The 12,162-nt window shown below is 34.3% G+C and overlaps 3 protein-coding genes across 4 annotated transcripts; 1 reads left to right on the forward strand and 2 right to left on the reverse strand.

Moving 5' to 3' along the window:
- The first annotated feature begins 1,051 nt into the window (after window positions 1-1,051).
- On the forward strand, window positions 1,052-3,781 carry LOC124300429 (uncharacterized). The gene is made up of 2 exons (XM_046754526.1): window positions 1,052-1,274; window positions 1,710-3,781. The coding sequence occupies exons 1-2, from the start codon at window positions 1,157-1,159 to the stop codon at window positions 2,168-2,170; spliced, it is 579 nt and encodes a 192-aa protein (XP_046610482.1). The 5' UTR covers window positions 1,052-1,156; the 3' UTR covers window positions 2,171-3,781.
- A 197-nt stretch (window positions 3,782-3,978) lies between these two features.
- LOC124300427 (target of rapamycin complex 2 subunit MAPKAP1) lies at window positions 3,979-7,859 on the reverse strand. 2 transcript variants are annotated; one of them, XM_046754525.1, is made up of 7 exons: window positions 7,674-7,817; window positions 7,291-7,431; window positions 6,480-6,760; window positions 5,739-5,908; window positions 5,289-5,582; window positions 4,948-5,189; window positions 3,979-4,786 (listed from the first exon to the last, which is right to left on the reverse strand). In XM_046754525.1, exons 1-7 carry the CDS (start codon window positions 7,684-7,686, stop codon window positions 4,584-4,586), a joined length of 1,344 nt encoding a protein of 447 aa, XP_046610481.1. In that variant the 5' UTR covers window positions 7,687-7,817; the 3' UTR covers window positions 3,979-4,583. The 2 variants fall into 2 exon arrangements, with proteins under 2 accessions (XP_046610481.1, XP_046610480.1); XM_046754524.1 differs by having other exon boundaries at window positions 3,984-4,786; window positions 7,678-7,859.
- Window positions 7,860-10,086: 2,227 nt separating this feature from the next.
- On the reverse strand, window positions 10,087-12,145 carry LOC124299623 (uncharacterized). Its single transcript, XM_046752889.1, has 3 exons — window positions 12,058-12,145; window positions 10,309-11,416; window positions 10,087-10,090 (listed from the first exon to the last, which is right to left on the reverse strand). The coding sequence occupies exons 1-3, from the start codon at window positions 12,143-12,145 to the stop codon at window positions 10,087-10,089; spliced, it is 1,200 nt and encodes a 399-aa protein (XP_046608845.1).
- Between the last annotated feature and the right edge of the window lie 17 nt (window positions 12,146-12,162).

A 12,162-nucleotide genomic window follows, 5' to 3' on the forward strand; every position in this document is an offset into this window, starting at 1 on the left:
ACTATTTTGTAATTTGATATGATAGTAAAAGTTGATAAAATGACATACAAATATATTTGTTTCGAGTTATCAATAAATAAAAATTTTAACTATGGATTTTCTAAAATACACCTCAACCGTTTTCCTGGATAGAAAAGCAAACTTTTTCAGGGCTCATACATTTTTTTCATCCAACTATCGATAAATCTATCGAAATTTCATACTCTCTTATCAAAGTCAAAATTCGTGCTGGGTTGTGTAATGTAACTCATTAACGTTCCAACAACATTTCTTCTTCACTTCGTGAAATTCTTCTTTTACCTAAGTCTGCAAAATTTGTAAATTCTGTTCGCGGAAATCTATAGAAATACTTCGATAGATCAGAATCTAGTTTCACAAAAGACCAATGGATTGTTGGAATGAGAACACTCTTGAAGCTTCCTAAAGGTCTTACAATCTGTATTTTTTTGACAGGGATATCGTAGATGAGAATTTGATTACAAAGAATCCGGATTATTCATCTCTACGTGACATCAATCGTTAGTTTCTGATATGCTATGAATAATATTACTAAACAATTCTCTGGGTAATATTATTATTAGGAGTTACCGGAAAAGTGCTGAAATCCCGGATAAAATAGTATCGACTTTGTCCGGAATACATATTCATATTCACAAATTCGAAATTCCTCAATCAACACGGGCACTGCCATAAATGTATAATAAAGTGGATAGATATGAGTAATTATAATCTGGGCCACTTGATAATAAATTTCTGAACAATCTTATGTTTGGGAGTCAGCGGACAAGGTCGCGATCCAACAATGTAATATGAATAGAAGTTGAAAAAAGGAACCTTGATCATCTTTTAATTTTTTTAAAATCACTTTTTGATAAGTTATGACTACAGTCATCCGGAACTCGCAACTGTTAACAACGCCACCTATACTTTGGTCCCATTGTTATTTCTACAGTTTTGTCTCCTTCTACTCCGCCTGCCGTTCTTGTGCGTACCCAAGTCATTGACTGCGGATATCCTCAGTCAACGCCCTAGTAAGTTTCCCTTCTCGGTGTATTCATTCATCATGACTGCTTGTTTGAATTTCAAAACTCAAATGGTGTAACTGCTCGTAAACAAACAGCGTCGATGGGGTCAAATTTTAAATTTCGCTTTAATAATGAGTGAAGATAATACTGTTTCCTTTAGGATTGAAGAGGAAGAGACTCCGTGTCGGCCAAGACCTAATCAACGTCGATCCACATTTTTCCGACGACGTTCATCGCTTCGGGCTCCGGGTAAGTTCAGGAATCATCGGTATTGAGGTTACATTTTGATGGTTAGAAATCGTATTTAGGTCGTATGCAGTAGTTTTTGTCTTGATAATGAAACTAAAACACTGACACTTCATTTTACTCTGCGGAAGAAATGTATTTCTATATTTATCCGGAAGTTGTCCTAGGAATATGGTTATTTCGTTCCGTGCTGTGACAGTGTAAACCAGAGGTGCGTAGGGTGTATACAGTGTGTTTGTTCTTCAGCTTCGCAACAGGCATTCAGTACCCATTTTATTTTGGAGTTAAAATAATTTGACGTACCTTCACATTATAATTGAAAGAAAATCTTGCAAATAACTTTCACTTATTACAAATTAGAAATTAGATTATAATTTGTCTTATTGATTTAGTCGAAGTGTTGGTACAATTACAATGAGACCTGTTGTATATTCTCAGGTGAGGATGGATCGACGAATGTGTGTGCCAAAGAAAATAAAGGCAGACAAGTGGAAGAAAAAATGGAAAATGTGGTTCTGGACGATTCTGAGAAGAAAAGCGCGGGGACACAGTTCGATATAGAGAAATATATAGTTGATCTTGAAGAAGAAAGAAAAATATGGAAAGAAACTCTGCTGGATCGGAAAAGACAATATAAAAGTATTTCAAAACAAACATCAAATCTGCAGTGCTGCAAACAGGAAGTAGATTTGAATGTGTTATCTGAGTCTGAGAGAACGTTTCTGCTTGTGCGGCCAAACTATGAACATATATGTGAAAAAGCTAAAAAGTTACGTATTATGGCAGATGAAACTAGAATATTTTATAACCAAATGACACATTTGCACAACCAATGCATGTTAAAAGCTCGAAGAAGGCTTGATGCACTCACAACAAAAATTATTGATATGGTGGACTAAATATTTTATTTGATATTCAATAATGTATCTACTGTTCTATGTTGTTTTTTTTTATCTCAGTGTAAATGGTCTTTGTGTAATCGAACTTTATATTGAGTATGTGAAAATTATGGCACATAAACCGCATAGAATGATTTCTCAAAAAACCAGGAAACGAATTTCTCAAATGAAAGATTTTAACTTCTGTTGTTTGTAAATAGTAAACGAATGTATTCTACAAAACTATTAAATTTTCATAGTTGATAATTAAATAATATCGTTGAACATCTTTTTCATTTTTTTTATAAACAACGTTTTGAATGATTAAAAAAAAATCTAATTGATTGATGGTGTGCAATTGGGATGGTCAAAGCCTCTGTAGTATTGTCATTGCCAAAATAGTAACAATGAAATAAAATACTGCTTTTATTTCGGATCAATCACGACAATCATGAAGTTTGAATAATAATTCATTAAATCAGATGTTCACTTGGTTTTATGCAAGGCAAAGTATTACGTCAAAGGTGCGTTTATAGAACTCAGAAAATACTCTTTATATTCGTCAGGTGCGTTGCAATACTATAGGATGGTCTAATTTAATAAAAATAAAATGTAATGTAATTTTCCGGTTTGGCAGAGAGGGGGATTCATAGATTTCGTCTTTTAGTAAAATTACCAATTTTGTATAAGATTTTATAATTCCATTGACTTGTTTTTAATATACTTTATGCTTATTATAGCTGTACATTATTTTTCTATGTAATAAATGACATTGAGTCTAGGGTGACCATAGAAAATAAGATTCAAAGATGCCTGTTTCAGGTTTTTCCAAATTAGAATTCAACTTTTTAGTCTCGATACTATTTTATAATGAAAATTTTTATCATATATGAATACTGAAATGTGGATTTAAAAATTGTAGGTGCTTGAATAATATACCAAAAGAATTGAAGATTACTATTCAATTTTTTGCCCAGCTACTAAATTTTGATTAGACATCAACCTTTGATGACGACTACGTATCTTATGTGACTGACAATGTACCAAATTACAGCACTTTATGTGTCTTCTCTATGAGCATAGACATTAATATTTACGTTCATCAGTAAAAGATTGTGACCAGAATTCCGTCACCAATATGATAATTAGTCTATTTAAAATGCTTTTATGGTTTGAACTTAAAAATTCATTCTGTAGACCTTTTGAACAGGTTCCTGCTTTGTAGTATCTACATTTCATTTCATATAGAAGGCTAAGTATTAAATAATGGCTTCGAACTCAAATCGGATATTATGGAATGCATCATATATCAATTCAGATTTTGCATCTGATTAATCAATTGTTTAATTCCAAGTCAAGTACTGTTCTTTGAAGTTGTGTGAGTGATGAGTGTGATAATAAATATTGGCTGATTTGCAAACACAGGTATAGTGAAACATTTAAAGTGACCAACTGCGCACGTGCAAAATAGTTGGACTGTTATTGGTCTGGCAGATTGTACCATGGTAATATTACCGCCTGTGAGGCAGGGAAGCCAACTTATTTGAAACACGGTATGAGATGTTAAATTCTCGAGTATTTAACAACAAATGGAAACGATTTTATGATGGCTCGTTGCGGTCATTAGTCAGTCAAAAATATGTTTGCTAACCCGTCCCAAATCAAGATCTCAACTATTTGTCTTGAGATCTGCTTAGCTTTAAAAATTCGCGTCACCTACGTAACCGTTATAAATTGCGTTTGACAGCTGAAGTTTGAGGTGGCCAGCCTAGAAAAAAAAAGACTAAACTCGCCCGTGTGACGCCAATCTGCATATGTTTCACGATCCCTTGGTATGTATGTATTTATGTATGAACAAATTTTGGTCATAAAATGAATAATCTTTTATTTTATGTACAATTTTTTTTGTATAAAAATTGCTCTGTCTTACCAAAGGTAATCAGCATATTCGGTACAACTTTCATTATTTCAAGTAATAATTCGTGGAATCTGAAATGATGAATTAATTTCTAGTCGTAATATATCACAGGTGTTACAATAAAATGCAAAGTACATACATTAAAAATTGTGTTCCATATTTACAGCTATCTCAGATTATATCTGATATATTGATACTTTTATAGTATGGATTACTTCGCAAATCAACTTTACAATAATGCTTTTACATAGTACTAATAACTTATCGGGTATATTGCATTATACACATAGAATTCATTCACAACCTCTACCAAATGGTAATTCAGAGTCGTACATGGATTGTATTAGCAAGAGAGTTTTTCTGCCAATATTCAGAAATATCTTGTATTGAAGTGACATTTCATGCACTCTTTATTAATGACGTGCACTATTCTCATTTCTATCATGGCAACGTTGCACCCTATGCGAGTCAATTTTTTAGGTATTCAAAAATAAACCACAATAATTGACAGAGTTGTCATCTGTGCAAGTGGAAATTTTTTCGCCGGGTAGCTTTCCTTTCTCGTTGGGCCAGGTATTCTTTTCTCGATGTACCGCTCCGTATTTCCAGGATGTGATTAATTTTACGGACTATTTCCTCTGCTGTAGCTGAGTCTGCTTCAAAATCATGATTTTTAAATGACGTTGATTGATGCAGAGAAGGGGTTTGCCCGGATGACCCTGTTTCATGAAAATTGGTGACCATTAAAATCAAATAGTTCTGGGAATGGTTAAATTGTTTTATAAATACAAATAAAACATGCATTCAATGAGTTGATCAAAAAAATTCACTCAATTAACAATACACGTATTATTTTGTTAGAAATCTGATATTTACAAACCTGTATGGAATTCCAAATGATTAGCATGTGATGTGTAAACAAGCGTGAATGTCGTTTTTGGCCCTTTATGTTCGACTAATTCGCACCACGCGATGTTGTCTATGTGGTAACTTACGGCACGTTGCCGGTTCCAAAAGCGTGCAGCTCCCTTGCCAGTTATTACTGGGTCAATTTCAATTTTCTCTCCAGATATTCCTAAATGAATTTCAGCCTTTGCTCTCACCTTATTTATTATATGCACCCTGTTCAGATCCAACATATTATTATATTTCCATGTGTTTTCAAATTAATACAACTCGTGATTCGACAGTACTCGACAACGTTTACGCAGAAACCCGTACCTGTATAGCTGATACAAAGGAGCTTCCATAGCAGTTGTATGATCGTCCATCATTGCCATATCTTCAGCAACAGATTTCTGTTCTATATCTTTTCCCTTCGGATTTTCTTCATACCTCACAGTCTTGGGAACAACTGTATTATGACGTGCTCTGTCATTGGGTGTCATTTCTTTCAGCCCTAGGCACGTGAATCCAAATTTGGCAATTGTTTCTCTTGGATCTAAACAAGGTAAATCCCAATCTACTTCCCCGTCATCTTCCGTGATGTACAGCCCATATTTAGTAATATCTGCCCTACACAAGATATTTCATGTTTTAGTTCCAAATAGCACTTGAACAACCTATATAATTATTGTTTGACTTATATAGGGTAATACCTGTGTTGCACCTGACACGAATAATTAAAAAAAAAAAAATAATAGTAATGGTATTAAATATTCTCTTACGAACTTGAGCGGATTATCAGGATGCTCAGCAGCATATTTGTAACATATTAATCCAATAAACTCCTGTACTTTGGCTGTAGCAACGACCACAATTTGCATGGGATACATACGCTGTTCTTCGGGCAACATAGACATAAATATTCTGTACTTCTTAGCTGGTGTACCAATATGTTCCTGAGATAATAATAAATTCGTCAATGTTTTTGCATTACTTGAATGTGTGATACGGGTTTTACTTGGGAACTTGTATCATATACTTCAAATTCGGATTTTGATGGCTTTCGCAACCGAGAGATTTCTTTTCAATTATTTGTTCACCTATAGTCTCGAATAGACCACTGTGAACAGCATTCAGGATACTATGGGGAAATATATTTTTTGAATAAAAATGTCTATTATAGTTATGTTTGGTTATAAACTGTTTGACCAACTTTCTTGAATAATTTTACAAAACATATCTGTTTTATATGAGTGGTTCTTGAACAAATTAAAACAAAGCAGCTTTTCTGTAATGTCTGAGGCAGTGATTATTGAATTATTTTCTAGAATTTTGTATACTGTTAGATAATAACAGTGAAAGCTTATCAAAAGTATACCTTAAAACTGTGATAACTCTAAAATTATTAGATTCACAATCCGTTTCATCAGTGGTGTAGGCAATCCGAGTTCCAAGTATAAGTAGTCTTGGAGAATTATGAATAAAAATAGAAATTTGTATGATAATTTGAGTAGTTGAGAGACGTACACTGCCATCAAATTTAGCGTAGTCAGTGAAAGGATTTTGTGGAAGATTCGGGCATTTTTCCAATTGTTCCGCTAATAGCGAGTGGCGTTTATCAGCCTTGGTTTCTTTCTTTTTTCGAAAATCTTTTCTCTGGAATAATTCGGATTGGATTTCAACTGACATAGTACTCGGTTTATTTTCCCACTTTACATGCTTTATTTCTGCAGCTTGTTTTCGTTCAAGATCCATTTTCTCTAAACGCTGTGCTGTGTTTGAGCGTTGTCTGTGCCCAAATTCCATATCTAAAAATTACATCATTTTCATGTCAACTATCAAAATCACCCAGCAAGCTATGAAGTTTTGTTTGGTTGATTACGATCTTATCAGTGTGCTAAAAAATTTGGATTCCGTAACTTTACCAAGATACATTTCTCAAATGATCTCTTCTGGTAGACGAAAGAACTATTTTATAATTTGATATATTTGAATTAAAATCATACGCTTCGAATTGCATATTTTTGGGTATTGACAAGTTCATAATTTTATTTTGTTAATGTTTATTGATTTTAAAGTAATCATTGATTTTCCTGGGTAATTTGATAACTTGAATATAAACTCATCAGGTGACAATGACAATCCATACATTTAATCGAGTTTGATAATCCAGAAATTATATCAGCAGAAGAAAAGGGAGTATTTGAAATATGAAAAGACAACCAATTGATTCATTTGATCAGTGAACACGAAGTTAAAGAAGTACAGATATTAATATGTCACACGCTCTTTAAAAACTTGATTTTCGAATTGAGTCAACGTCTTAAACTTATTTTACCCATTTGTATATCATAAGATTCAGCCATCGCATAGATATCTTCGTCGTCACTATCTTCCATTCCTGGATAGCAGTCAAGGACCCCGTTGGCTTTAAGTTGTTTTGGTAAATCTTCTCCAAGCATTACCATTTCACAGGCACCTTTGCAGCAGGAAAAACAGAGGATCGATTGCAGTAGTCGAAATATTCAATCAAATTTGGTTAATTGCGATTGTGAATATGACGCGATTGGTTGATTGCAATTTATGCGGTCACTGACAGCGATGATATGTTTACTTTGCCGTTAGACTGATTGCAATGCGAGTTGAAGACAACGTGTTATTTGGCTTCAATTCGTAACCTAACCAATCGGTCCTTCCATTTTTCTTAAATATGTATCGAACCTACTCGTGTCATCCGTGAATATAAAGCTGTCTCGTATGTGCGATAAAAGCCAATGCTGGTTGTCGTATAATGCCATTTTTACGTCGTTATAAAACCAGCCTCGAGTCACTTCAATTATTTATAATAAATACAAAAGTTTACTCAAAGTTTTGGAGTCGCGTTGCTATTTTCTCTGTGTATTGATCATAAACTAACAACTTTTCTAGTACGCTGGCCGGGCGGGCCGTGACAGAGATGGCGCTTGCAGCCCTCGGGAAAAGAATGAATACATTTTCAAATTATCGAGCGATACGTAACAATGCCCACATTCCGAGGGTTCAAGTAAATCATCGTAAAAAAAGATATTTGTCGCGAGGATTTCTATGCATCAACGTTCCGATTTAACTCATTTATGGATCATTTTCTTCAGAAAAACAATTCTGTCAAAGTCATTTGCGAATGAAAGATTTTTGTTTGTCGAGGAAAATTGTTCGTAGCTATATTTGATTTTCCGTTTCCAAATTGTCACATTTGAGAAATGAGAAATAGTTCACCGAAATATATAAGACGGCGAAAGGATAAATCAGACTATGGCAGGACCGACTCTATCGAAAAATGACGAAAGACTAAAATTTTTGTCTACAAATTTTTTCGATGTGATATCGAAGCTTAGTCAAGAAATAAGTCAATCTTGGATTATGTTGATTTGTTTAAATCTTTGTCTCCGTGAGACCTTGACTTGTCTCCTTGACTGGTAATTACACGCAGGAAATGACGATCATTTTTATTATTATTATTAATTTCCTGCTTATCCTATCTTGTTCAATTAATTTTGATTTTGGCAGAACCTATTTACTTGACAGATTAATTTATATTTATAGGGCTGTAACACATTACCGTGTTCTATCGGCATTGTATAAAAGTCGCCTTATATAATAACCGTTAGCTAGAAATTATTAATATTTCGTGACGCTATTATCAGTGATATAAATCGACCGCTCAGTGGAAAAAGGGGCCATTTCAAAAATGATTAGAAATACGATCTATTTCGCGAGATGATTGAAACATGAGCCATTTCGCCTATATTGCTTACGGTATAGTGACACGGTAACTGAACTAACCAGAAGCGTAGTACCCAATTTTTTCCATTCTCCGAGGTAACCCACTTCTTCCACCCAGGGGTCACTATAATGTGGAATGGAACAAAAAGAGAAAAAAAAATCAAAGAATATCTGGGGATACGCCAATGCATTTTATTTCATTCGTGGCTATAGAAATTTTGTATTCTATTTAGAAATGTGGGAGCAGCATTGAATTGTTTATTTATTTATTTATTTAATTTATTTATTATTGACCATGGAGATAATTCCCCTTTTGATCACAAATCCCATTTTATTACAAAAGTTGTTATATTTATAACATAATACAGGTAATAGTAATAATAAAAATTATAATAACCATAAACATAATGCTAATTAAAATATAATAGCTATAACTATGACTATAACTATAATCTCAAACATTAAGCAATCTCAGACGTTTTTTCTTGCAATTAATATCTTATCATAATCAAACACTCAAATCGTACTGACTTTTTCTATTTCTAATAAATGCAAATGACATTTACAACGAAAGTTATCTAAAGTCTCAGCTGCCGTAATAGCGACTGGCAGGCCATTCCAAAAATTACAACCCGTAACAATGAATGATTTATAATAACCAGCTGTACGTGCAAAAGGCACTTGTAACGAATTTGTTTTACTTAAATCACGACGTTCTGCAGCATTTGCTTTAAACAATAACTGATGACTAAAAAGACTTGGGCACATTAGACAAAGCGCCTTATAAAACTCACTAGCTATTAATTGCAATCTACGATTTTGCGGCTTAAGCCATCCAAGCGCCTGCTGATGCTCCGATATATGCTTCACTCGTCGAATTCGCAAAACAAAACGCACACAGTTGTTCAGAGAAACTAGTAGCGATCTTTCAAGATCAAATGACAAATTCGTTAGCACACAAGCACAGTAATCATAAATTGGTAAAAACATTCCTGTAATAAGCTTTCTCTTAAGCGCCACACTCAGCTGTGCATCATTCATTCGTATTCTATATAACGCTCCTGCCGCTCGTTTCCAAATATTAGCAATATGCGCATGCCAATTAAGAGCATTATCAAAAAATACGCCCAAATACTTGTAACTTATGACATATTCAATCAAACTATTATCTAAATACAAACTTAAATTATCTTTATTCACATTAAATTTGCATATATTTGCTGCACTACCAAATACCATCGCTTTAGTCTTTAATACATTTAAACGCAGGCGATTAATTTGACACCAGCCAAAAACAGACTTAATATCTTCATTTATACAGCGAACACACTCATGTAAATCTGCGAGCCTACAACGTAAATATATAACCATGTCATCTGCATAAAATAAATATAAACAATAGCGTAGACATTTTGGAAGATCATTTACAAAAATTGAGAATAGCAAAGGATCCAAAACGCTGCCCTGAGGTACTCCTGATTTAATACTAATCAAATTTGATCTATTTTCATTAATGACCACCGACTGTGCTCGGCCATACAAGTAAGAATGAAACCACTGAACCGTTCTCAACGAAAACCCCAACTTAACTAACTTAGACAGCAACAAAAAATGATCAACTGTATCAAATGCTTTAGTAAAATCTAGGAAAACAGCAACAGTAACCTCATCCTGATCTATCCCTAACCTTGTGTCATCAGCAAATCTCAAGACAGCCGATTGAGTCCTCATACTCTCTTTAAAACCTGTTTGCCTGTGATCTAGCAAATCATAATCTTTCAAATACTTTGTAGCCTGATTATAAATAATTCTCTCTAACGCCTTTGATAACGCAAATAGCAAGGATATTGGACGATAGTCGGAAGATGACGACGGGTAACGAACTTTTGGTAGAGGACACACTGACGAATACTTCCAAATTAACGGGAAAACACTATTACTAATAGATTCATTAAATAAGAACAAGATCACAGGTAATGTATCATTCAGAATGGCTTTGTACTCTTGAACTGAAAAACCATCAAGGCCTCTTGCATTCGTTGGAATTCGCTTGATTGCACTTTCAACACTGACAATGTCAGTATTACATAAATTAAATTCCAAATCCTTCTCAACAATATTTCCAAAATCAAAAATTGCTACACATTCTTCAAAGCTTGGCAAGATATTACCCGATGCAACTGATGAAAAGTAGGCATTTAACACATCAGGAGAAATAGTAGGAACGTGATGAACTTGAGATCCTTTCTTTGTTAGCCCAAGGCTGTCTATCTCTTTCCAGAACAATCTGGTCCGACAAGCAAACTCAAATTTACGCTGTAGATATTCACTCTTTGACAATGATAGCTTCCGCTTGAAATCGCGTCTCAGGTCTACATATCTGGTGAAAAGAAAAGTTGAGTTACAGCGCTTTGCAGCACGATAACATGCGTCCCTCTCTTTCTTCAATCCGCGCAGCTCTACTGTCAACCAAGGAACCGGTGGACGATTCACAACAAACGTTTTTTCTGGCCCAACTTCATCCAAAACATCTACTATCAATTCATTGAAGGCATCAAGCTTAGAGTCAATGTCCGAGCATGAGTCAAATGCAGCCAGATCATAAGTATCTACAAACTGCACTGTTTTCCTGTTTGAATTGGAGAATGATGATGATTGTGGGGCGATCAGTACACCACTAATCGCTGTACAGTGTGTCAATACTGAAAAAAGAATTACAGTCTCATTGATTTGTTTTGCTAAAGCGAGTTGTTCTTGTTTTGTGAATGTATAATTAAAAAAATTGGGCTGTCAAAACCATTTACGATCCACTACCTAACAATAAGCCTTGTTCGTCAGAGTGACTATTATACTCTACAACCACAGGCCAAACTTTGCATTTATCGAATTCTCCAATTATCGAAGCCACGAGCGCAGGTTGACGTAATAATAAAAAATAATTTATATTTTAGGTATAAGTATTATTAATACACGGATCATATTTCTGGACTCAATATGTATTCATAGAATCACTGAAATTTTAGTGTTCGTTTGTCATTGTTCTCAAGAAATTTCTTGTTCATATTACAATTTCACGAACCTGAACTCGATTAGAAACATATGAAATGCAAACTGATAGTTGTTGCAATACGGTGTGGCAGCCACGAGTGGGGTGTGATATTTCTAAAGAATTGCGTTAAAACGTTAAAAAACTTGAAATCTTCTAAGCAGGTCTTCGATTCACTTCTAGTAGTGTCTGTTATTCAGGTCGAATACTTTCGTCATATCCTGTGGAATATCCGGTACAACATTTTAATTACTAATCATTGAAGATACGTTGATTGTAACTGTAACATTAATTCACGTGGCCGCCGTTGTACAATGGCGGTCGTCGTGTCGCATAACGGTGCCCCATTCTTGTGAATTAAATTATCACGGTCAATTAAGTTCATATTCGGTATACCTTGAT

Source organism: Neodiprion virginianus, chromosome 3 (genome assembly GCF_021901495.1).
Source record: "Neodiprion virginianus isolate iyNeoVirg1 chromosome 3, iyNeoVirg1.1, whole genome shotgun sequence".
NCBI lineage: Eukaryota > Metazoa > Arthropoda > Insecta > Hymenoptera > Diprionidae > Neodiprion > Neodiprion virginianus.

What these genes read in the sequence shown, in the direction of transcription:
- LOC124300429 (XM_046754526.1), top strand. Translation starts at nt 1,157, where the DNA reads ATGAGTGAAGATAATACTGTTTCCTTTAGGATTGAAGAGGAAGAGACT. An exon ending in TTCATCGCTTCGGGCTCCGG is followed by an intron (nt 1,275 to 1,709) that starts GTAAGTTCAGGA and finishes GTATATTCTCAG; the next exon opens with GTGAGGATGGATCGACGAAT.
- LOC124300427 (XM_046754524.1), bottom strand. Translation starts at nt 7,750, where the DNA reads ATGGCATTATACGACAACCAGCATTGGCTTTTATCGCACATACGAGAC. An exon ending in ACGCTAAATTTGATGGCAGT is followed by an intron (nt 5,909 to 6,479) that starts GTACGTCTCTCA and finishes TTATTATCTCAG; the next exon opens with GAACATATTGGTACACCAGC. An exon ending in CATCCTGATAATCCGCTCAA is followed by an intron (nt 5,583 to 5,738) that starts GTTCGTAAGAGA and finishes TATCTTGTGTAG; the next exon opens with GGCAGATATTACTAAATATG.
- LOC124299623 (XM_046752889.1), bottom strand. Translation starts at nt 12,145, where the DNA reads ATGAACTTAATTGACCGTGATAATTTAATTCACAAGAATGGGGCACCG. An exon ending in CATTGTACAACGGCGGCCAC is followed by an intron (nt 11,417 to 12,057) that starts GTGAATTAATGT and finishes TTCTTTTTTCAG; the next exon opens with TATTGACACACTGTACAGCG.